The sequence below is a fragment of the Danio rerio genome, chromosome 1, assembly GCF_052040795.2.
Source record: "Danio rerio strain M-AB ecotype USA chromosome 1, GRCz13ab, whole genome shotgun sequence".
In the NCBI taxonomy this organism is placed as follows: Eukaryota; Metazoa; Chordata; class Actinopteri; order Cypriniformes; family Danionidae; genus Danio; species Danio rerio.
The window spans coordinates 58563368-58589706 of record NC_141021.1 but is presented as its reverse complement, the minus strand read 5'-3'; the positions used below and the strand labels follow the sequence as shown (position 1 = coordinate 58589706).

Below are 26339 nucleotides of genomic sequence, written 5' to 3'. Positions count from 1 at the left end.
GTGAATGATGACTTGATTTTTACTTTTGGGTGAACGATCCCTTTATTACTCAAACAACAGTATATTTAGACGTGATCTGTAATTATATTCATAATGAAACGTTTGTGAATTTGCTGAGCTGTTTATACGCTTGCATTATAAGTGTACAAAGTCTTGAAATGTTTTTTCTTTATCATTGCACAACTGTGCAGAGAAATGAACTGAAAAAGCTCTCAAATGATCATACCGCTACAAATGCACCAATATGTTTAATGAGCATTGTGGAAAGCAATACTACACTCAAACCAAAAATGCTGGATTATTTCCATCTAAATGAGGGAGAATATGGACAAACTCCAAACTTGGGTTGAATTTGGGATTTGAATTGAACTACACAATGAATGGAGTGGCTTGTTTTGTACATTCACACCCATATTTAGGTGGAAATAACCCTGCATGTTTAAGAGTTCGTGTTTTTCTACATAATAAAATCTGTATTTCTTTGTTTCAAATATTCCAGACATTTAAATGTGTGGACTTAGATGAGCTTTTATCAATTTGCAGGTGGATGCAATGGTTTCTGAAGGTAAGCTTTACATCTGGGCCTTTTCTGCTGTTTGCACTAAATACTGCAGCACTATTTTACATCAGTTTATAATGTAGCCTAGTCTATATACATTCAACAGTTGGTGATTTAGGCTCCTTTTTAACTTATTTATTCGTCTATTTAGCTAAAATATGTAGATTATGTGTGCATTATAAAATGCAGAGGTGTTATTTTCGTAATATGTTTGTTTCAGTTGATGTTAGCAGCTGGCACTGACGCGAGGAGTTATAAAATGAATAGATTCACTCAGTTTAGTTGAAGCCATCTGTCGTCTAACCTTTGAATACAGATGCGCTATTGAATGTGATTTAAATTAAAGTGTAGAGATTGCAAATGAACAATCTGTTGCTGTAGGTGTAACTGCAGTGCGAGCGCAAACAAAAGCCCGTCGAGGAGGTGCGCAAAACGTCTAACTCCGCCATACCACCTTAAATAAGCGCCGCTCATCGGCGCAGAGCGTAGCGGATGGTTCTCTTCGCAAGTAGTCCACCTTAAGCGCACATAGTGGGTAAACGCAGGCGTAGAGCGAGGCTTCCGCTTCATTCCCAGCCGGGCTCAGAGCGGATCACTTCGGAGACAAGAGAGAGAAGCGCTCGGCCGAACCAGTGCGCAATCATGTCGGAACCAAAATACCAAGAGTGGATCCTGGAGACCATCGACTCTCTGCGCTCGAGAAAAGCGAGACCGGACCTGGAGAGGATTTGCCGGATGGTTCGAAGAAGACACGGGTCAGACCCGGACCAGACCAGGGCTGAACTAGAAAAACTGATCCAGGAGCAAACTGTGCTGAAAGTTAGCTACAAGGGGTCCATTTCGTACAGGAACGCAGCTAAAGTGCAAAGAAAATGCAGAAAGAGACCCGAGCAAACCACCGACAGCAGCAGCGGCAGCGGCGAGTCAGTGGCAGAACAAACCAAACACGCCGCGTTCACAAACACCGGCGACAGCGCGCTCAGCCTCACGGACCAGGAGGAGGAGGAGAGCGGAGACAAGGAGCCCGAGGAGCCGCGGGTGAGCCCCAGTCCTGACCCGCCGCTTCAATCCTCGCCCTCCACTCTCGAAAAGGAAGACAAGATTTTACCACTACATAGCGGAAACAGTTTGGTTAGTTGTGGCGCAACGGGCTGCTCTGCCGGGAGCGAGAAAGCAAGTGCATCGAAAGAGCGGAGATCAGTGTCCGCGGCGGGGGGAGGCGGCTCTGGCCCCCGCGATGCTTCAAGTGCAGGAGAGGAGATGTTGAGCGCGGGCCACGAGGGCACTGATGATGAGGAGGAGGAGGAGAAGGAGCAGAAAACTTGCTCGAGCGTTAGTTCGCCTCTGAAAAACAGGTTCTCTGCGTCCTCCAAACTCAAGCCGGGGGTGAAGGGCTCCGCTTTGCGCGGCTCCGAGTCCCCGGAGGAGAACAGTACCGATTTGGGCGACAGATTGGTGGATGCTGTCCGAAGTATGTCCGAGAGACACCGGGGCTCCGCCGCAACACGGGGCCACGCACCGCCAGGGCTGAAAGAGATACTCGACTACCTCTGCACACAGAAAGGGATGCCCGGCGAGAAGCTGACCCGCAACCGCGTTAAAGTGGTGCTGGAGCGCGAGATCGAGAGGGGTCGGCTGCGCAGGACCCGCCTCGGCCACATCACTCTACCCGCGAGGGGGATGGGGGCGGCCAAGCCGTCCGCGCGACTCCTGAAGAGCGCACTGCAGGACAGACATCTCGCGAAAAAGGTAACTTAATATTTCCAACACGTCCTGCGCAGCGCGCCGCGTTACACCCCGTGTTCATATAAATAAATGATCGGGCTTTGAGAAAAAGCGAAAGAAAAGAGCGCAGGACACACACACACACAAAAAAAAAAACAGCCCCGCACCTTCTGATTTCCGCTCTTTTCTCGTGTACAAGTGTGCGCCAGAACATCCAAACTGTGCGTGTCTGCGGCAAACACGCCAAACAGCTTGCTCAGAGGTCGTGCTGTGTGCAAACGGTGGGGGAACCGACACCTCAGCGCTGTGCACGGCTCGACACGCAACTGTCTGCGTGCCCTGTTTCACTTCAGATCTCAGCACAAAAGGTGCGGACTCGCGCTCGGCAGCGCCCGCCTGCCTGCTCGCGTGCGTGCGTGCGTGAGCGCGAGACACCGTCGCTTCTCTTGTTCCGCGGCTCTAATAGACAGACAGACACACAAAAGCGCGCTCGTCGTGAAGCAGGGCGCTGAAACACCGATGTCAACACGACATCGCTGTCAGCGCGCTTGACAGGCAGGGCCGATGGTAATTCAGTGCTAAAGTTGTGCTGGATATTTTTCACTAGGCGGTGTCTGTTAAGTTAGACGCGCTCGGAAAACGTGAAAGGGAGGGGGACCCGAGGCTCGCGTCTGTTTTCTCGGGCGAGCCGTGGCTCTGTGCAATACTTCGGTCATGCGAGGTAAAAGCAGTTGCGATGGCGGAAATTCGCTGCATGACGAGCCACCGCGGAGCGCAGCCTGTGCTTGCGGCTTTAAGCCGCTTAGTTCCGTTAAGTGCGGCTCGTCCAGTCAGTTTGCGCGATCTGCGTTTATCGTGCTTTTTTTTTGCGTTGATCAGATTTCTCCAGCACTGTCCCGCTCACTTACACACTGCTGCCTGATCATGAACCGCACTGAGTTACTCAATGCTCGCGGTTATCTCATCAGAATCGCTGATGAGCTGATCTGTGACTGATGTTGGGTCAGTTTTAGGTTTTGTTGTGTGAAACAGCGCGATTCCCGCAGATGATGGAGGTCGCGCGCGAGGACGCAGTTATCGGCCGTGAGGGTCGCGCGGTGGCCCTCCCCGTGCTGGAGGCGTTCAGAGACAAGAGTTTCTATTTTCTTTCCCTTATTTTGCTAAGCCTAATGTGATGTAAGGTACAGTCACGACGCAATCCATTCCAACACTTCAAAATGACTAAATGATGGGAGAAGGGACGAGGAAAACTCATTTAAAGGAAAAAGCTTTAGACTAGGGGTTCATTTTGGCTGCTGCTAACTCAGATGTCTGGTCTATCAATATCAGCTGGTGTTTAGTACAAATGTAGAACGACGTCAGTATAGTTTTACTTTAAATAAACAGTCAAGGAAGTAGCAGACAGGGGAGTCAAGAGTGACACAGTATTAGCTAGTTTATATATATATAAATTAACCTGACCTATGTAAAAAACCTTTGCAAACATGTTTTGTTTTTTAACTTTATTCAAAAGAAGGTAATGATTCGCACTCAATTGCTTCATACTGTTTTTATTTTTACTTTTCCTTACATTTTACGGGTGATAACAGACAAACAAACAGTTTTTTAACTTTACCAAAAAATTGTTAAATTTCAGTTTCATCAAGTGTTTCAAAAGCCACCTGAGAGTACAAACCTGACCTTGTTATATTATTGTTAGCATGATCAATTGATCTGAATAAAAACACTGTAAATTCATTGATAGAAGTGTAAAAGCTGTGGTGTACGGCTGTTATCAGCGAGACAAAAGTACCAAGAGCAACTTTCGTCCCAACAGGAACTGCAGTTGCATTTTATTTTTGAGTGAAAAGTTCATAAATGCTTGAATTGCAGACAGTAAAAGGCTGCACACATTTTCTTTTAAACTTTTGTAACAAGACAAAATAATAAAAATGAATAAATGACAGAATACAGTCTCACTGTATATTAAGTGGCCTTAACTAATATGTACTTACACAGGAATCAATGTACTTATTGTGTAAATACATGTATTTATTGTGTACTTATGCTTCATTAAATACCTGTATGTAATTACATCTGTATTTAACTTCTGTAATTACATTTATAAACACACTGTTGACCATCCCTACACCTTAACCCACCCTTAAACCTACCCACTCCACCAAACCTGTCCATAACCCAACCCCTATCCCAACTCAACAGCACCACAAGTGTTCTCAAATACATTATGAACACAGTAAGTACATTGTATTTATTTTTTTAATGCAAGTACATAGTAGTTAAGGACACTTAATATAAAGTATGACCCAGAATAATGACAAATAACGATTAATAACTTAATAATAACAGCAAAAACAAAAATAATAATAATATATAAATAACAAAAAATGATGTTAAAAGTAGAAATAAGGGAATAAGAGGGGTGGAGGAGGTGATGAGGCCCGTCATTGATTCTGTTTATTTATTTAAGTTACATGCATTTACATTTATTTAGTAAATGCATGTAAACTTATATTTATTCAGTTTTTAAATTAATTTCTGTAATATTATTGAGCAACATGAAAATATTCATATAATTTACTTACAATACAGTTGGTAAAGTAGTTTCTGTCAGTTAGTCGAGATATTATGTGAGAGACTTGCTTCGTTTACAACATAAAGTAGATCTAATTGCATTTGCATTGTGGACATTTAACAAATGTTAAAGTGGCATTACTTTTTACTTCATATATTTAGGTATTAGTCACGATACTCCCAAAGTAATTCAGCATAAATAAACAGATTTTTAACACAATTCTGCGCAGAAATAGCAAGAAATGTCTGCAGATTCAGTCTGGCCTTAGTGATGGGTCAAAGATTTAAATGGATTCAGTCAATGGGTAAACTTAAAGCCAGTGAAAATACGTTATAAAGGGTTGCCATTTATCACAAAAAGCACCACAACGGGCATATCGAGGACAAGAAGTATCCACAAGCCACTGTCAGATACCTGGAGGCTTTGTAGACTTCCAAAGAAATAAAATCTGTTGGCTAGCCAACAAAGAAGTAAAGGCGAGTACCTACAACTGTTTAGTAAACCCGGCCCAAACATAGGGAACTGCAGGGAAATTTTATATATATATATATATATATACACATTTTCTTTTAAACTTTTTAGACAACAACAAAAGACAAAATAGTAAAATGAATAAATAACAGAATAATGATAAATAACTGTAATAACTTAATAATAACAGCAAAAACAAAAGAGTAAATAAATAACAAAAAATTATGTTAAAAGTAGAAAAAGGCAACAAGAAGTTGGAGGAGGCGAAGAGTCAAAGATTTAAATGGATTCAGTCAATGGGTAAACTTAAAGCCAGTGAAAATAAGTTATAAAGGGCTGCCATTTATCACAAAAACCACCACAACCGGCTTATCGAGGACATCTTGTCTTTTCTACCTTCAAAAAGTCTAATAAAAAATAAACAGGGGGCGAATAATTCTGACTTCAACTGTATATATATATATATATATATATATATATATATATATATATATATATATATATATATATATATATATATATATATATATATATATATATATATATATATGTGTGTGTGTGTGTGTGTGTGTGTGTATGTATATATATATGTATATATATATGTATATATATATGTATATATATATATATATATATATATATATATATATATATATATATATATATATATGTGTGTGTGTTTGTGTGTGTGTATATATGTATATGTATATATATATATATATATATATATATATATATATATATATATATATATATATATATATATGTATATATTTATACATACATACATATATATATATATATATATATATATATATATATATATATATATATATATATATATATATATATACATACACACACACACACACACATACAGAATATATATAGAGAGAGAGAGATTATACAGTTCATGAGCTGGATTTCCTAAGGTAAACACGACAAGGAGGCAGCCATCATTGTTGGTGCCATCTTATACAAACAGGAATGATGGGTTCAACATCAGTGTATTTCTTCTGCAGCAAATTCCTTGTGGGCCTAGTGGGCCATGGGTTAATGGAGCCTTTTCATGAGACTGTTATGACGTGTTTATTAGTCATCAGCATCTTAAATCCTTGATTTTAGTATTTAGATTTTAATAAAACATGTATATGTATTTATGGATATATTATATCATCTTTGCATCATCAAGAAAATTGCAGAGTGTATGAAGGCAGAGCAGTGAGTCTGGCGTTATTCTCTGTTCTGGCTGCCGTTATCAGTCACATATTATTGTTTTTGTTTGTCTGACAGTCTTGATAACACCATCATGGAGTTTTTCTTTTAATATTTCAGCAAATAGGTTTGTAAATATATATGTGTTGTCCTCTCCCATTCACTGCCGAGTTTACCAACTACGACGACTTCCTCTGAGAAACCTGGAAACGTAAAACGCGTCCATTTTCCAGAGGTGTAAAGAGTACCTAAAAACCATAATTGAGTAAAAGTACAGATACCTTACTGTAAATAAAACAATGCAAAAGAAATATGACACCGAGATGCTGCGGTGCAAGAAAAAAGGAGTCGTTCATAACGGAGATTCATTCACAAACGAATCGCTCCCTCCGTCAGTCTGAAAAGTGAAAGCAGGAGAGGAGGAGTGTTTCAGGACATGATTAGATCAAATTTAACAGGGAGGGTGAATAGTACGTTTCCATACACACAAACACAAGCTTTTTGTCAGGAATGCCAGTGTGATCACTCATCCATCAATGTAGAAAAGTGATGTAAAACTATAATTTTCGTAATTTAAAAAAAAATGTACGTACTAACCTCCGGGAAAACTCCCGATCAGAGATATATGTGTATATGTCTTGCTCTGGATGGCCACAGTCCTCCACTGCAGCTTGGTCCCGCATTCATTTCAAAGGAGCGCTACCCTGTACTAAAATGGCGGCTCTATTGACGCATTCCTTTTAATAGACAACAACAGGGTAGGCGACATCGAATGTATATATCTATGACTCAGCACAAGTACAAAGTAGCCAAAAAAAATACTAAAGTACAGTAACGAAGTCCATTTACTTAAATTCTTTACACCTCTGCCATTTTCACTTTTTAGCGAACTATTGCTTTCTAATGCCCCTGCCTTGTTGGTCAAAAGACCACTAGAGTCTTCAGAAATGGTGTTTCTCTGCTTGTGTTGTCAGGAAGAGCTGAAGGATGAAGATGGGATGGAGGTGGAGAGTGAGGGAAACGGCACAGAGCAGCCGACAGCGGAGGATCTCCCCGAAACCGTCCCTGATGAAGATCCCGTCAGTGTGAAAACAGGCACTGAGCCGCCGTCACCCGAGATGGAGGCCGAGTCTGATCATGCCACCAGATCGCCCATGATGACATGTGAAGGGGAATCCCAGAGTTCATCATCTCTGCAGCTGTCAAACCACTGCTCCATACTGCAGCAGGCAGACGTGGGCGAAAGTCAAGGTATTGCTGCTTCATGGTGGAAAACATCTTGTTTTGTTTGATGGGTTTATTATTTGGGTAACACTTTACAATAAGGTTCATAAGTTAATGCATTTACTAACATGAAGTAATCATGAACAACACATGTACAGCATTTATTAATCATAACTGAACATTTACTAATGCATTATTAACATTCAAGTCCATGCTTGTTGACATTAGTTAATACACCATGAGTTAACAATGAACTACTGTATTTTCTAGGGATGTAACGGTATCAGAATTTCACGGTACGGTAATACCTCGGTAAGAATGTCACGGTACGGTATTTATTGAATCATTTACAGGAAAAAACAAAACTTATGAAACTACTCCAAAAAAGTGCCAAAAGTGTCAATGACATACAAATTAGTCATCTATCTGTAAGCTTTGAAACAGGAACTTCAATTTTAATAACAAAAAAATATTAAACCATGTAAAAAAATAAAGTTTCAATTTAGTATTGTTGAAAACTCATCACATTCAACATTTAATCACTCACTCACTTAGATAGAGATGGGTTTAAAGGAAAATTATCATATAAATATAATCTGGTAAAAGCTGGTATCTCTGGGTATTTACAATGTCCACTGCAACAGAAAAAAACCCTCTCATTTGGGACTGAGGTTTCTGGGACAAAAGAGATATGACGCGACAACACAGCTGATAAGAACTCGCGCGACAACACCGCTATTCAGTACGCGCGCGACAACACAGCTGATAAGAACTCGCGCGACAACACCGCTATTCAGTACGCGCGCGACAACACAGCTGATAAGAACTCGTGCGACAACACCGCTATTCAGCACGCGCGCGGCGACAACACCCGCTTTAGAGTTTTCCAGCTCTTTTCATCCCCGCTTCTAGCAGCACACTCCATTTCCGCATTACTGGATCTGTAGCGACAACAGACCGCAAGGGATGATGGTCAAGCATGGGCTGATGGGAATTGTAGTTTTCGCTACCTCCCGTTCGCTTCATTCGCCTGAGCAAATTTTCTCAGAAGACCTATAGTTTTACCGAGTCATGCGACTTCGGTAATATCGAAAAAAATTAATATTGCGGTATGACGGTATTTACAATACCGTTACATCCCTAGTATTTTCATCAACTAACGTTAACTAACATGAACAAATACAGTAGTAAATGTATTGCTCATTGTTTGTTCATGTTAGTAAATGCATTAATTAACAATAACTAATAGGGGTGTCAAGATTTATTGTTTCTTCGGTGCACCGCGATGCAGACGCGGACAATTCGGTATCAGTTTAGTAATAATCATAACCGGTTATTATGTACTGACGTCATTTATCCCCTATGCACTCTGTCGTGAGGGAGGTGAGCGCGAGTATTTACAACACTCAGCCAACTCAGGGCCGGCCCGTGGCATAGGCACCATAGGCATATGCTAAGGGTGCTGTATATCCAGGGGGGTGCCTGAAATGAGCGCGCTTCAGTTGGTTTTGTTTTCGATATTCCTGACACACATTCAGTTATAGACGGCAATAACTCAAAAACTTTAGGCTGGTCGACCAGCTAAAACCAGCCAACCATCCTAGGCTGGTTTAAGCTGGACTTTTCAGCAGGGAAATTGTCCGTAGTGTATGAATGTGTGAATGTATAGGTGTTTCCCAGTGATGGGTTGCAGCTGGAAGGGCTTCCGCCGTGTAAAACATATGCTAGAATAGGTGGTGATTCATTCCGCTGTGGTGACCTCTGAGCAGAAGGAAAATGAATGAATAAAAATGCTGTGGTTGTAACTGGCTGATTTTCCTCTAGCATTCTTCAAAATATCTTCTTTATTGTTTAAATGATCTCTCATCAGGTGGATTATCTCTTTAATATGCTTTTTATAAGCTTCTACACACTTAAAGATTTGAACATGTATACTCCATTTAAATTAGAATGAAGCTAGCCACACTTTACAGGAAGTTGAACTGAAATGACAGGAAGTGGAACAGAGCGCTGCACACTGAATAAAGTGTTGATCCAACACAGACTTTCCCGGAGATGATAAATTCTACAAATAGTTTTGCACCGACTTCTTAATAAACTCAGACAATAGTTTATCCACCGGGGAAGCCCTTATGGATTATGGAGTGGAACTTTAAAATTGCCAGACATACCTGTGAGCAACTCATTCAATATTTTAAAGCACAGGAGGATGATTATGGGGATTTTCTGGAGGTGCTGTGTGTTTGTTCAATAGTAGGATCTGTTTTATGCATTCAGTACTAAAGAATGAATGCAAAGCAAAAATGCCTTTCTTATTTGGATGTTTGTCTTGTTTCTAGTCCAAATATATCAAAAAAGTCTAAGATCAAATGCATTTTCTAGACAAGTAAAAACAATAGTCTTGTTTTCAGAAATAATATGTCAAAATGAAGTGAGTTTTCCGAGCAAAAGAATCTGCCAATGGGGTAAGCAAATGAATATGTCAAAAGGAAAATCAAGATTATTTTGCTGACCCCATTGTTAGATTCTTTAGTTTGTTTTAAGGAAAAACTCACTTCATTTTGACTAATTATTTATGAAAACAAAGATAATATGTTTTGCTTGTCAAGAAAATGCCATTTTTTTTTAGAATTAATATGTATTTCCCTGCTGAAAAGTCAACTTAAGCTCATTCTGGAAACGTAGCCCTGCGATTTACTTTAGTTTTTTTCGAGCGAACACTGCGGGGCGGTGTGGCGCCGCTCCGCTCCTCCTCTTCGCGCTCGCCGGCCACTGGCTCGCCTCCGAGTGGAGCGCTTTCCCTATGCAACCAGTTTTTCCGCTTAGCTCACAGCGTTACGTCGGCGGAGCGGAGGCCCCGGAGGAGGAGGAGCTGGCCGCGGGGACGATCGAGTCCGAGGAACAGCAGTTTCAGAAATCAGGTAAGTTGAAAAACAGAATCCAAAAAATAAGGGCGAGAACGCGGTGGGATCCAAAAACGCGGTCAAAATCGAAGACGAGGGCTTTTGCTTTTTTTTTTTTCTGGACAGCTTTTGCAAACCGTCGCTTGGGTTTAGGGAAGGAGGAGGAGGAAGAGGAGGGCGGCCGGGTCGGCTGATCCAGCGGCTTTTTGAGCGAGAACAGCGCGGGCGTGAACGCCACGCACTCCCGAGAGGCGCTCGAGATGCGGAAAAGCGCACACAGCGGCCTCTCGCGGATCCGCGAAAACAAAAACTGCTCGAATACGTACCTTACAGGACGTATCTCGCGGTCCGCGAGCTACGTTTCCACAATGAGCCCGGGTTGTGAAAAGTCCAGCTTAAACCAGCCTCAGATGGTTGGCTGGTTTAAGCTGGTTGACCAGCCTGGTTTTAGAGGGGTTTTGGCCATTTTCAGGCTGGTTTCCAGCCATTTCCAGTCTGGTCTTAGCTGGTCAGGCTGGAAAGTGACCAGCTAAAACCAGCTTGACCAGTCTGGTTTTAGCTGGACATAGCTGGTTAAAAACTGATTTTATTCTAGTCGAAATAAAACAAATAAGACTTTCTCCAAAAGAAAAAATATCAGACATACTGTGAACATTTCCTTGCTCTGTTCAACATCATTTGGGACATTTTCAAAAAAGAAAGAAAAATTCTAAGGGGGGCGAATAATTCTGACCTCAACTGTATAAACATCCAAATAGCTCTTTAAAAACTGCACTTGTTAAAAAAAAAAATTGAAATTTTTGCTGAAAAAGGTTCCTGACTCCTGGTTTAAGACAAGAGAAGAGTTTGTGTGATAAAATGCTGGTTTATGGTACCTATTGACTTCTAAAGTACTTTAGAAATCAAGCCACATTTTTAAAAACATCTTCTTTTGTGCTCAACAGAAGAAAGAAAGAGTGAGTAAATGATGACAGAGATTCAATTTCTGGGTAAACTTCCTCCTTAATGCTTTGGACATCACTTGACCCAGGAGGAATTATAGCTGAAGATGCTGCATAATAATTTCTAGCTGATGCAAAAGTGTTCCATGTGCAAGTAAAGGGTATTTCTGAATGCAGAAGATTTAAAGTGGACCTATTATCATACATGCTAACATTCGGATCATAAAATCCGGGAGCAGTGTTGCCAACTTAGTGACTTTGTCACTAGATTTAGCAACTTTTCATACCCCCTTGCGACAAATTTTTTAAAAAGCGACTAGCAACAAATCTAGCGACTTTTTTGTGTTACTGGAGATTTTTATAGACTGTCATTTGTCTATTCTGTACCGTCTCTACTCTTCTTAACGTCCTCGTACAGCAGTCTCTCTCCCACCTGCAGCCTGACAGCAGATCACCCCTCTGCGTACCGATGGCAAATGATTTAGCACCGGCAGTATGAAAGTATTTTCCTTGTACAGTCAATCCGATCTGCTTCTCCTTTATTTCAACAATTTAATTTGACCGTTTATTATTTTCTTGTTCACAATCACAGATGTTTTAGATGAGAGTTTCAAAACTTATCTGAGTTTATTACGTCTGAGAGATTACTGCAAATTGACTACGCATCTATAATGAAATGCTGTATTCAAACAGCAATACATTTAGTTGAATTGACATGCTTGCATAAAGAGTAGTGTTAATATAAATACCCCTTTATTGACCGAACCCAAAGGCTGTTTAACAAACAGAAATGGCAGGACGTGATGATGTCAGTAATATGCAAATTAACGTATGACATAATCAAGCAACTTTTAGCGAATTTTCTGGCTAAGGTTAGCTCTTTTTGTTGAAAATAGTTGGCAACAGTGTCTGTGAGATTTTATCCGGGGGTGCGCACAAAGTGCGGTGGGAGGGTATTTCCAGGAGACAACAATACGGGAGATGGGCGGGAGATGGGTCTGAAATACGGGAGACTCCCGGGAAAAACAGGAGTGTTGGTATGTATCCCTATTATGCCCCCTTTAACCAGATGTAAAATAAGTCTCTGATGTCCCAAGAGTGTGTATGTGAAGTTTCAGCTCAAAATAGCACATAAAATAACATAATATAACTCTCTGAAACTGACGCTTTTAGGTTTTGATTCTAATCGTGCCGATTTGGTGACTGTCGCTTTAAATTCAAATGAGATTGTGCTCTTTTTAAAAGAGGGCCGAGCTACAAATGCCTATGTGTCAGCATAGTGGCAGATTCAAACACAAGACAAAAGTCCCTTTAAGGCAAGTCATTTCACTCGGCGGCCATCTTTGAAACGCCTCTCAGGCAGTATGCCCGGGCATTCTATGTGAATGGGGAAACATCAAATTCTCCAAAACTTCTAGCCAAGCTTACGATTAAATTCCATATTATGAATAACCAGGGCCAGACGGAATCTGCAGACATTTTTTGCTATTTCTGTGGAGAAATTTGGTAAAAATCCGTGAGTTTCTGCGAATTATTTTGGGAGTATCCGGCGGAGTATCATAACTAAAACCTTAATAAATTAAATAAAAAGTAATAAATTACTGAATAAAAACTGAATAAATTTAGATTTACACATTTAGTCGAGTAAATAAACAGAATTAATGATGGGCTAAAAATCTGCATGAAATCTGCGGAAAATCTGCGGAATTCTGTGCGCGCAGATTCCGTGTGGGCCTACGAATAACCAATGAAATTAAACATCAACAATCTATTTAGTTTCATTCCTAAATATTTGGATCACACAAAATCTGCAGAAACTCACATCTGGTCCAAGCCCCTCCCTCAGAGAATTGTCATTCTATAGCGATAGCTGATTGGCTCCTGTACTAGAAGGTGGGCTTTATTCACCATATAGCAATCACTGATTGGCTCCTGCACTAAAAGGCGGGGCTTCATTAGCCATATTGACAGTTACACATTTCCCTATTCAAATTTATACGAGCAAACACGTCTTGTGTATTCTATAGTCTTTGACAAGACCAAAGAGTATAGAACCACCAAGAGGCGACACTCTAGTGCAATTTGGGAAACAGCCACTAGAGGGCACGGCGGCCATTTTGGAATGAAAACTCCAATAGAACAGCAGCATATTATAAGTCTGTAAACTAAACTATTAAAAGTGCTGATGATTTTGATAGTTAGCGTTGTATTGTCGTCTTTCAGATTGTATCTCAGCTTTGATGCGCTTTTTAAATAAATAAATAAATAAAAAACAAAGCAGCTGCTTGCCATAAGATCCAATGGACAGCCGATCGCTTTCACTTCGAAACGGCGGACTTCTTGGTGATTCTAAGCTCTTTGACAAGACTAACATCCTATGCTAATGAGGGAGAGATGGTCACTAGTGGGCGGGGCTTTCCCCTTTTGATGACACGTACAAATGGAGAATGTCAATCAAAGAGTTTCTGCAGACTGTTGGTATCAAGTGTGATTATAAAGAATTAAATTAATATATTTTCACCATTTGAAGCTGCTTATATCCACACTGCTGACACACAACTGTGTTTAAACCCTTTCTAAACGTGATTTTTGCACAATAGATGCCCTTTAAACCCTATTTTTGGGCGTTTTACAGAGTATTTTCGTTTGCTGCTTGATATGTTAGTCAAGTAGAAAATTAATTGTCCAACAGCTTGTAAAAACAATTTCCTAAAGCACGCTCTGCCAAAAGAGCTGGAGTTCAGTGCTTGTGTGGGATTTGCAGGTCTTTAGCGCAGCGCTGAATCAGTGTGAACACAGACAGCAGCTCCCTGCAGACGCACAACAAACCTCTTTATCTCCGTTTGAGATCTTGTGTCATAACCAGAAACGATAACATTAAAACTCTCTCTCTCTTTCTCTCTCTCTCTTTCAGAGCAGACAATGTGTGCTGAAGCTGAGGATTCTGGGACAGAGAAACCCGCAGATCCGTCTGATCAGCGACATCCCAGCGTGGAGGTAAATGACAGGCGGTGCAGAGTTTACTGAAAGCCTTAAAGGTTTCAACATCTGAGTTCCTTTGCCTGTTCTGGTTTAAAGCGCAGAGACGTGTGAGCCGTTCGCTCTTTATTCAGGAGAGTGTGAACAGTCTGACTCTGTCACAGCGCGGCTCTGTTTGCTCTGACATGTCAGTCAGAGAGGTAACACTGCAAAATATGCTAGTCTGACTTAAGGTTCGTGTCTTGCTTCTAGTCCAAATGTCTAAAAATTCTTAAATCGAGAATAGACAAGCAAAAAATACTGTTTTGTTTTAAGAAATAATATGCCAACCCTGCTAAAAAATCCAGCTTAAACCAGCCTAGGCTGGTTGGCTGGTTTTAGCTGGTCGACCAGGCTGGTTTTAGAGGGGTTTTGGCCACTTCCAGGCTGGTTTCCAGCCATTTCCAGCCTGGTCTTAGCTGGTCAGGCTGGAAAATGACCAGCTAAATCCAGCTAAAACCAGCTTGACCAGCCTGGTTTAAGCTGCACATAGCTGGTTTTGGCTGGGCTCCCAGCCTGCTAGGCTGGTCAAGCTGGTTTTAGCTGGTCATCTCCCAGCCTAACCAGCTAAGACCAGGCTCGAAATGGCTGAAAACCAGCCTGGAAGTGGCCAAAACCCCTCTAAAACCAGCCTGGTTGACCAGCCAAAACCAGCCAACCAGCCTAGGCTGGTTTAAGCTGGATTTTTCAGCAGGGAAAATTCTTAAAGAGCCCCTTTTTGGGTCTCCGACAACACATTGATCTGCATGCCAGGTCAAAAAACACTTTCATGGTCCCTGCTGAAAAATCTAGCTTAAACCTGCCCAGGCTGGTTGGCTTGTTTTAGCTGGTTGACCAGGCTGGTTTTAGAGGGGTTTTGGCCATTTCCAGGCTGGTTTCCAGCTATTTCCAGCCTGGTCTTAGCTGGTCAGGCTGGAAAATGACCAGCCAAATCCAGCTAAAACCAGCTTGACCAGCCTGGTTTAAGCTGGATATAGCTGGTTTTGGCTGGACTCCCAGCTTGGATAGGCTGGTCAAGCTGGTTTTAGCTGGTCATCTCCCAGCCTGACCAGCTAAGACCAGGCTGGAAATGGCGGGAAACCAGCCTGGAAATGGCCAAAACCCCTCTAAAACCAGCCTGGTTGACCAGCTAAAACCTAGCCTAGGCTGGTTTAGGCTGGATTTTTCAGCAGGGTTTTAATGAAAAACTCACTTAATTTTGGCATAATATTTCTGTAAACAAGACAATATGTTTTGCTTGTCTAGAAAATGCTTCTTGATTTAGGAATTTTTAGATATTTGGACTAAAAACCAGACAAAAAATCTAAGTAAGAAAAGCATTTTTTTGCAGTGTGGCAACCACAGCTGCCGTTTTTTTACCGTAAATTTTACGGGTTGTTTACAGTGTATTTTTACAAAGATAATCCTCAACCATAATAGCACTAACGTTCCCCTCACACTTCCAAAGATATCCAGCTGAGCACCGCATCTTCGTGACTTGATTCAACCGGCGTCTGCTTCAGTGTGTGTTAGCCTCTTTTTCTTTGTGTACTGTGCTTGTGGGCGGGGCCGCAGGTTTAAAGTTTCCCGGGTTTGTGTGCGCAACAACTAGGAGGGGCTTAAGTCGTCACGCAGAAATGGCTAAAGACTCGTTATCAAGACGATTCATTTGAAGCACTATGAGTCGACTCTTTTATAAATGAATCAATAGCTTTAAACACTGCGCACTTTCAGATTTACTTAGCTGGATATTTCAGTTCACTTTGAGCTGTGTTACACACTACAGGTCACTCTCAAAAACCCATACTAGGGGCTCTTTAAAACAAGCAACATAATCTTCCAATGCGGTAAACTGCTAAAAATGCTTTTCTTACTTAGATTTTTTGTCTTGTTTCTAGTCCAAATATCTAAAAATTCCTAAATCAAGATGAATTTTCTAAAAAGGCAAAACATATTGTCTTGTTTTGAGAAGTAATACGCCAATATTAAGTGATTTTTTCCTTAAAACAAGCAAAATAATCTGCCAATGGGGTAAGCAAAATAATCTTACGTCAAAACAAAAAACAAGATTAATTTGCTTACCCCATTGGCAGATTATTTTGTTTGTTTTAAGGAAAAACTCACTTAATATTGGCATATTATTTCTTAAAACATGACAATTTGTTTTGCTTGTCTAGAAAATGCTTCTTGATATAACAAATTTTGGATATTTAGACTAGAAACAAGACAAAAAAATCTAAGCAAGAAAAGCATTTTTGCAGAGTAAGTAAAATAATCTTGTTTTACCGTTTGACATAAAATTATTTTGCTTACCACATTTGCAGATTATTTTGCTTGTTTTAAGAAAAACTCACTTCATTTTGACGTATCATTTCTTAAAACAAGGCCATATTTTGTGATAATCTAGAAAATGCTTCTTGATTTAAGAATGTTTAGAAATTTGGACTAAAACTAGACAAAAAATCCACAAGCATTTTAAGCAGTGAAATAAGAAGGGTGGATGAAATGTTTTAGAAAATGTGTAGTTTGTCTGATTCTGTTTGGTGGACTTTGTGACACAGAGCCGCTTCACACGTTTCATTCTGCATCCTGTCGTTCTGCCTTTTGCTGTTGTTTAATATGGTGTATCTTTCTCTATATTTCCCTCCCTTTCCTGTTTCCCTTTTTCTTGTAGGATCAGATGCTTGTTATGTCAGAATCTGTAAAGCCGCCATCATCAATTCCTATAAGAAACTGTAAGTTATGAAAATAACTCCATTTTGTTACTGTGTTATTAAAAGGGGACCTATTCTGCCCCTTATTACAAGATCTCTGATGTCCCTCAAGCACAGGTGTCAAACTCCATTCCTGGAGGGCCACAGCTCTGCACTGTTTAGTTCCAACCCTAATTAAACACACCTGATCAAAGTCCTTCGGGCCTTTGAGTCCTTCAGGCTTGTTTGAAACCTACTGGTACGTGCGTTGAAGCAAGGTTGGAACTATGCAGGGCTGAGGCCCTCCAGGAGTTTGACACCCCTGCCCTAGAGTGTATGTGAAGCTCTAGCTCAAAATACCCCAAAGGTAATGGTTATAAACTGCTCCTTTTAGGCTTTAATTCTAACTGTGGCATTTTGGTGACTGTCGCTTTAAATTCAAATGAAATTGTGCTGTTTTTAAAAGAGGGCGGAGCTACAAACGCCTGTGTGTCAGCATAGTGGCAGATTCCAAAACAAGATTAACATCCTATGCTAATGAGGGGAAGATTGTTACTAGTGGGAGGGGCTTTTCCCCTTTGATTACACGTACAAACTTCCCGGATGTGTTCTTGATATTGAGGACGCATAGATGCAGATTTGAGCGCAAAAAAACTCGCTCTAAACGTCCCAGAAGTCATTGCGACTGGAGATGGAAGGCGCAGCCTTTTACACAGATTTATAATCTTATTTATCTCAGGAGTTTCCCTAATAAATGAGGCGGTGAATATAAACATCACCATGAAAATCTTAATGAAGGCATAAACACATTAAGGGTGTTTATTTGCTGAAATTAGTATTAAAATCTGTATTATTTATATTGTACAACGTATATTGTTAATGTTTTTATGCGTAGTATATATTGTGAAAAAGGGAAAAGCAATAAATCACTGTATGAATGCTGTAATGTTTAAATAATCTTACATTAAAAATGCTCGAAGGTCACGTGACCAACAGGAAGAACGCAGCATTTCATATCTCAGAGGACACGTTCTCTGTTCTTGCGGTCTCTCGAGTTCGTTCGTCTGAGGTGACCTGGCAAGACCGGTCTTCACAAGAACGCAAGCCGTGCTCTGCTTTCTTGAGAAACCGCAAAGTGCAGACTGTTTTTATCAAGTGTGATTAAAAAAAGTACATTTAATACATTTTTACCATTAGAAGCTGCAGATTGTTGCCACACAACTGTGTTTAAACTTCTTATAAAAGTTATTTTTGCATGATAGGATATGTTTTTGACCCTTATCTAGAATAAAATATTTGCAGATATTCCAGAAATATGCTAAATGAAAGTGTTTGTTTATCTGAAAAACAATGCTAAAGTCAATTATTCTCCTTTGAAAATGTGCGTTCAGAATCAGAATGTCTGCCTTTGTTTTGATCTCTGTAGCTCCGCCCATCACCAGTTTAACCAATTATAATTCAGCATCCCAGGTTGCTGTGGTGGAAAACACAGTGCATTTAGCTTCTGTTGTTTAGTGTTGTTCTAACATTTTGTTACTCAGTATTAACTTGGTAAACACAAGATGGATGAAAATGAGACTTAATTATTATTGATTATTGTATAGATGTAAGATTCAGGAGGCGGAGACAGTCTAATAATAGGTATAGCCAACCCAGGCTCATTGTGGAAATGTAGCCCCGCGTTTCTGGAGACCGCGAAATACGTCCCGAGAGGTACTTATTTGTGCAGTTTTTGTATTCGCGAATACAAAATACAAATACAAATATGAGAGGCTGCTGTGCCGCACTTTTTTGCGTTTCAAACGACTCTCAGGAGCGCGCATCGTTCGCGCAACGCTGTTCTCACCCGAAAAGCCGCTGGAGGCCGCTATCGAGCAACCGTCTGTCCGACTGAAGGACTGACCAATCGGCCGACCTAGCCACCCTCCTCGTTCCCTAAACCCAAGCGATGATTTACAAAAGCCGTCCAGAAAAAAAACGTTTTCGGATTTCGCCGCATTCTCGCACCATTACGAACTCGTTCGCTTTTATAATTTGAATTCTGTTTTTCTTCTTACCTAATTTCTGGAACCGCTCTTCCCCGGACTCGAACCTGGTCATCACCGCAGGTGGCTCCTTTTTTCTCCGTGCCTCTGCTCCGCCGACGTAACACTACGAGCTAAGCGGACAAACTGGATGCGATGGGAAAGCCCTCCACATGGAGGTGAGCCGTCACAGCCGGCGAGCGTGAAGAAGAGGAACGGCATCACACCGCCCCGTAGCGTTCGCTCGAAAAAACGAAATACAGCCCTACGTACCTCCAGCCACATAAATCGTGGTCTCCAGAAACGTCCGCGGGGCTACGTTTTCAGAATGAGCTTGGGTTGGGTATATCGATAGTCCTTAAGTTAATATTTTCAAAACAAAAAGTCCCTAAATACTCGCACAAGCATTATTGTTAGAGAAAACTCAATATAATTTGAGTTATTATTCAAAATCAATTCATTAAAGAAAAATAATAGCTGTATCTTGGAGACACAACCTCAGTTCACCCTCAATGCACCCTCAGTTCTAGAATCACCTGTATGCTCAGTATTACCTGAGTAGAGTCTTTCAGTCTCAACATTCACCTCGCGTCTGTGCTTTTGTACACAGACAGAAAAGTTGACCTGCACACATACAGTTTAATGATAATTGCATCACGAGGACAGTTGGCAGACTGAAAGCAAAGTGCCAGTGCGTACTGTGGCTTCACTAGTCATGCATACAGACTGTGTGTGTGTGTTATTTGTCTTATCTCTGTGTTTGTTGTGTTATATGTGTGTGTGTGTGATCTATCTGTGTGTGTTGTGTGTCTGTCAGGCTGTAAGCTGGAGGTGGGAGTTTCCTCATGTCTGCTGACTCCCTCTGCTTCTCCAGGAGCCGCTGAAGAACGAGGGATGAATGAAGGAATGTGAGTACCATACAAACAGCACAGAGAGAAAAGGCTTTGTTTAGAGCTTGGGTGCCCAAACTTGTGCTTATGAAAGGCCACAAAAACTAATTTGATTGAGAGTGGGGACCGAATACAAATATATCACACTGTATTACATCAAAGGTGCCATGTTAGCATCCTAATTTATTAACATTTAAAAATATATAGGAAGAAAATACTTGAGTTGTATTAATAATTATATATATATATATATTTAGCATTTTATAATGTGCTTCTTATAATAAAACAATTAATAATACAATGAAGTTCAATGCTGAGTGGACCCTTTTCACATTTCCGTGTTTCTCAGCAGTAGAAGTCCTCATAGTTGGGTAAACATAGTAAACTAAATAGGATTTTTCTTACAATCCTATTCAACACAGGCTCATTTTGAAAATGTAGCCCTGTATACATTTCTGGAGAGCGCGGATTATGTAGCCAGAGCTTTTAAATGAACACTACAGGGTGGTATGATGCCGCCGACAGCTTCTGTTTTTTTTTCTCGCGCTACATGACCGCTTACCTCCATGTGGGCGACTTTTCCGCTGTTACCAGTTTACCAGCTGTCACACTTTAAGTCATTTGGTGGCAGGGCTTTTAGTTGTACAGCACCAAAGTTATGGAATTCCCTGCCTTTGCACATTCGCCAGATGGACTCTATTTCCAATTTTAGATCTCAGATAAAAACGTTTTTGTTTAGGATAGCTTTTAATGATTTGCTGGTTAAATTTTATGCTGATTGTCATTTTGACTGCTTGTATTTTTATGATGTACTTGTGATCTGCTGTAAGGTGTCCTTGAGTGCTTTGAAAGGCGCCTAAAAATAAAAGGTATTATTATTATAATTATTATTCAGTAGCTCCCTGTGGATGAAATGCATCAAGGAGTTGATCGTGGCAACAGGGTTCGAGTCTGGCAAAAAATGTTTCCCGAAAGCTGGTAAAACAAAAATAAAACACAAAAAATTAAATAAGTGACAGGGTGAGGATGTTGAAAGATTTAAAAACGTGGTAAAAATCAGGTGGGCGTGATTGCTTTTCTTTCACTCAGTCAGTCGACAGCGGCCTCAGGTGAATTTACACTAGAACAGCAGGTGCTAATGGCACTCGCAAGAAAATTTAGAGATCTGAAGACGCGTACACAGCATACTCTGGTGGAGTCGTGAAAACAAAAACTGCAAAAAAACAACAACAACAAAAAAAACATAGCTCCTGGGACGTATTTCGTGCTCTCCAGAAATGTATATAGTGGTACATATCAATAAGAGCCTGGGTTGATCCTATTTGCTGAACTAATAAAAGAAAAACTCCACCATGGTGTTATCAAGACTTTCAGAAAAAAGGAAAAAACATAGTGTGAGACTGATAATGGCAGCCAGAAGAGAAAACAATGTCAAACTTACTGTCCCGCCTATAGACGCTGCATTAGAAACGCCTCGTATGAGCAAGCGGTAATTAGTATTTTGTAATTTAATGCAAAGATGATATAATACATACATAAATACATATAAATGTATATGTTTTTTATTAAATATTAAAAACTTTCAAGGATTTAAGATGCTGATGACCGTTAAACGCATCATAACAGTTTAGTAAAAAGAGTCCAAACAGAACTATAATGAACGAATTGAAAACTGAATGATGGTTGTCTTTGATCAACATTAAATATTATGCGTTCTGATGGGTCTTCTCTGTATGAATACAGACTGATTGATGTCTTGTGTGATTCTCAGAGGCTTTGTGAAGTCAGAGTCCAGTGTGGTGAGTCCAGTGGACTGGACAGTGGCAGACGTGGCCAGTTACTTCACTGCGGCTGGGTTTCCAGAGCAGGCGATCGCCTTTAGGACGCAGGTATACTGAACTGTGCAAACCTTCAAGACTTCAGGAGCTCATATTTTACTTTTTACACTTTCAGCCTCTTTTACTGCATGATATTGCTGGTTAAGAATGAAAACAATCTAAAACCGTTGCAAAGCTCCAGCAGGAGTTATTTTACCATATCAAGTTTCCAAACTCTGTCATATGCCTCAGATGAAGTCCTGAGATTTGTTCTGAGAATGTACACATCACTAGATGCTGAAGTTAAACCATTTCATTTAAGGAATCTTAGGTTTAGGACCTGCTTTAGTTGTGTTAAAAATTAGGGCTGTGCAAGATTTATTATCTTGGATTATATTGTAATTGTTGTTAAGAATGGAGAAGTTTCCTTTAATCGAAGATATAAAAGGAAAAAAACATCCTTCTGTTTTTAAAAAAACAGTAGTGTGGCCCGTGCAGCTTAAATATCAGCACATGAGCATGATCAAGATCATAAATGTGAAATTGACGGACCGTTAAACAAAATCAAATGAATCTAACATTAAGTGTGTTGCATTTTAGACACTTTTAAATTCAGCGAGTTATACATAAACATGTTTTTGTTGTTGTTTATACCCAAAACAGGATATTTTTAGCCAGTGATGGGAATAACAGCATAATAAATAAACTGTGTTACTAACTGAATTACTTTTTTCAGTAATGAGTAGTCAAATAAATTACTATTTCCCCCATTATAACGTTACAATCTAACAAAATGCGGGATTATATAATTTATATATAATATGCAGTTGAGTTTAATGAAGTGCTTTTCATCTATCTCTAACTGATGTAGATTGATGTTGATGTGTGTAAGGGTGGGAAAACCACTAAAACTGATGATAATTGGCATGTGTGGGTAGGGGCAGGACAACCACATAACTGATGACGATTAACGTATGTGTAAGTGTGAGACAAACACATAACTGATGATGATTGACATGTTTGTAGGGGCAGGACAACCACATAACTGATGATGATTGACGTTTGTGTAGGGGCAGGACAACCACATAACTGAGTATGACGGCCAAAAAAGCATGATGTAGTTCATTAATGATCATAATAATTCATTAATGATGTAATTCAGTTACTAACTCAGTTGCTTTTTGTGAGAAGTAACTAATAACTAATTATTTGAAGTAATATGCCCAACACTGTAGCATGGTATAATAAATGATACGTGCTTTAATTCACGGTGAAAATCACATTCACCAAAGCACATTCTAGAGTGACTGATACTTTGATATTACAGTATATCCCCAAAAAGCATAATTGGAGCACTTTAAGTAGACGCGTGTCTCTAAACTTGTCTGAATCTGTGTTTCTGACAGGAGATTGATGGGAAGTCCCTTCTTCTAATGCAGAGGAATGATGTGCTGACAGGCCTGTCAATCAGACTTGGCCCCGCCCTCAAGATCTACGAAAGACACGTGAAGGTTTTACAGAAGACACATTTCCAAGATGACGAAGCTTTCTGCTGATAAAGTCACACACTCATGTGTGCGTGTGTATAAATGTATAAATGTGTGTGCATATATATAACCGCATTAAAAAACTGAACAATATTTACTTCACACACATAGTCATGCGTACATTGTATATATATTTTCAAACCGTAATCCCATGGCTATTGGAATACAAATATTGTCTCTGCGAAAACTGACTGGAATGAACAGAATTAAGCTGAAAGAGGAGTATATGGGGACTAAGAAGACTGAAAAGAGAAATATAATGTTGTTTTTTTGTGGAAAGACTGTTTTGTGCAGTTAATGCTGCTCCAGTGGATGCCACTGTTTGGGTCGTGGCCTTTGACCCTGAATTCATTTCATGAAGTGGATTTCTTCTGCAGAACCTCTTCAGTCCGCTAGAGGGCAGAATTTCATTTTCTATGTAACCTCAAACAAAGACTGGATGTGTTTCCACAGTGCACAGTGATACTTATTTGTTCAGAAACAGTCCGGCTACAGTTCTGGAGATATACATTCTAATTGGAAATTTGTTCTCGGATGATGAACTTTTTTTGTAATGGTCTTCCTTCAGTGATGGACTACATGTCTTCTCTTTCTGATCTGGAGCATCTAATGTTCTTCCCAGTGTTTTTTGCATCTTGCTTCATTACTTCAGAAAAGACGTTTGTGTATGTTTATGCAGACCTCCTGCACACAATCGATTGATATGGAGGATCTCCCTTTAAAAGCGAGTGAATTTGACTCTGTTAATCTCGGATTTGCCAGCCATATTGTGGCCCGCATGTGGAATATCACCATTGATGACTGGGCAGACGTTTTGTAAATATAGATTTGGATCAAGGTGAAATCCAAGTTGCGAGGCAATGGAGATATTCCTTCACCAGCATTTGTAGAACGTGTCTGAATGTCCTTAAATGCACAACGTTTGTAAAATATATAAATATATGTCAACCCATTAGAAATCGCTGTAGTTGCATATCGTCGGGAACAATTTGTGTAAAACAATCAAATGATACTGGAAGTGTCCGTTTAACAAAATACAAAGACTGACTTGTGAGGAAGGACGGGACATGTTGAAATGCTAATGTTTGTTAATCTGCCCTTTGGCTTCAGTGTTTTGCATCGTTAAACTTATTGCACATGCAAATGGATCCATCACGCCTGTAAATGAAACTGTTACTGATTCTGTGCAATAGGTCAGTTTGATTTCAGCGTTGAATGTTTTGGCTGACAACTGTAGCACCTCCAATTAATTTATTTTTTTGTATGTTTGTTTATTAAATAGTATCTTCATTTTTTATTATATGATGACTCCCTGTCTAAAATACACAGTTCTCTGACTGGTTCTTTTATGGTCTGACATTGTCTTAAAGGGCATCTATTATGAAAACAATCACTTTTATAAGGGGTTTAAGCACAGTGGTGTGTCAGCAGTCTGTGAATATAGCCAGGCTCAAATGGTGAAACTTTGTTCATTTTATTTTTTATAATCACTTAATAAATAGTCTGCAGAAACACTTCGATTGACATTATGGGAAAACCCTGCACACTAGTGTCCATCTCTCCCTTATTAGCAAAGGAAGTTAGTCTTGTTTTTGAACCTGCCATTATGCTTTTATACACAGGCATTTGTAGCTCCGCCTCCTTTAAAAAATTGTGCAATCTAATTTGAATTTAAAGCAACAGTCACCAAAACAGCACAATTAGGATTAAAGAGGGTCAGTTTCAAAAAGTTATACACTTTATTTGTGTGGTATTTTGAGCTAAAGCTTCACACACACTCTCTAGGGACATCAAGGACTCATTTTACATCTTGTAAAAAGGAGCATAATAGGTCCCCTTTAAGACTACTTGCAATATCAAACGCTGGAGCTCAATGTAGCTTAATAATATCATTTTTTTTTCTGTTAAGGCACTTTTACTGTTCTGACTTATTAATCAAAACAGAATGTCAACAAATCCTTACCAATTAGTTTGTTTTTAGTGAATCTGTCTATAAAACACATCAACAAATGCCCCAAAACATACCCAGCAAGCATTTATTTGAGTTTAAAAGATGTGTAAAAATGTCTAAACTTGGCTAAAACACTTTCTAAAAAATGCTGGATTGTCATAACACATGTTGGGTCAAATCCAAAGCCCAGTTGTTGTCTTAGGTGTCATTAAATAATAATAATAATTCCTTACATTTTTACGAATCGTTTTTCTGGGCACTCAAAGCACTTTACACACATGGGGGGGGTCTCCTTATTCACCACCTGTGTGCTGCAACCACCTGGATGACGCGACGGCAGCCATTTTGACCGCACACCAGCTGATTGGTGGAGAGGAGACAGAGTGATGAAGCCAATTATGATATGGGGAGTGTTAGGAGGCCATGATGGACAGAGGCCAGTGGGAAAATTTGCCGGCGTTAAACTCCAATTCTCTTTTTCGAAGGACATCCTGGGATTTTAAACGACCACAGAGAGTTGGGACCTCGGTTTAACGTCTCATCGGAAAGACGACGCTCACTGAGCAGTATAGAGTCCCTGTCACTATACTGGGGCATTAGGACCCACACAGATTGCAGGTTGGGCGCCCATGCTGGCCTAACTAACACCACTTCCGGCAGCAACCTAGCTTTGCCATGTGGTCTCCCATCCAGGTACTGATCAGGCGCAGCCCTGCTTAGTTTCAGTGGGCGACCATGTGAGAGTTGCAGAGAGCTAGCTGCCGATTTAAATTTAATCGACAATTGAAAAAACTAACCCAACATGCA

At 40.2% G+C, this 26339-nt stretch overlaps 1 protein-coding gene and 1 long non-coding RNA gene across 3 annotated transcripts; one reads left to right on the top strand and one right to left on the bottom strand.

Annotated features, from left to right (window-relative positions):
- The first annotated feature begins 1127 nt into the window (after positions 1 to 1127).
- Positions 1128 to 25095, top strand: samd1b (sterile alpha motif domain containing 1b). Of its 2 annotated transcripts, XM_087238020.1 has the most exons (7): positions 1128 to 2308; positions 7520 to 7796; positions 14528 to 14610; positions 17285 to 17345; positions 20145 to 20235; positions 21989 to 22106; positions 23441 to 25095. In XM_087238020.1, the coding sequence occupies exons 1-7, from the start codon at positions 1202 to 1204 to the stop codon at positions 23588 to 23590; spliced, it is 1887 nt and encodes a 628-aa protein (XP_087094146.1). In that variant the 5' UTR covers positions 1128 to 1201; the 3' UTR covers positions 23591 to 25095. The 2 variants fall into 2 exon arrangements, 1 of the variants encoding a protein (XP_087094146.1); XR_015477107.1 differs by lacking the exons at positions 7520 to 7796; positions 14528 to 14610; positions 17285 to 17345; ... (1 more) ...; positions 21989 to 22106; positions 23441 to 25095 and adding an exon at positions 3886 to 4645 and having other exon boundaries at positions 1128 to 3775.
- On the bottom strand, positions 7163 to 11363 carry LOC147847049 (uncharacterized). The gene is made up of 3 exons (XR_015477285.1): positions 11032 to 11363; positions 8906 to 9384; positions 7163 to 8026 (listed from the first exon to the last, which is right to left on the bottom strand). It is a non-coding gene; the product is annotated as an uncharacterized LOC147847049 (long non-coding RNA).
- Positions 25096 to 26339: the final 1244 nt, after the last annotated feature.

Excerpts from the sequence above, each read along its gene's own strand:
- samd1b (XM_087238020.1), top strand. The coding sequence starts at position 1,202 with ATGTCGGAACCAAAATACCAAGAGTGGATCCTGGAGACCATCGACTCT. Across the intron at positions 2,309-7,519 it reads ACAGACATCTCGCGAAAAAG|GAAGAGCTGAAGGATGAAGA; the intron begins GTAACTTAATAT and ends TTGTGTTGTCAG. Across the intron at positions 22,107-23,440 it reads CGATCGCCTTTAGGACGCAG|GAGATTGATGGGAAGTCCCT; the intron begins GTATACTGAACT and ends TGTTTCTGACAG.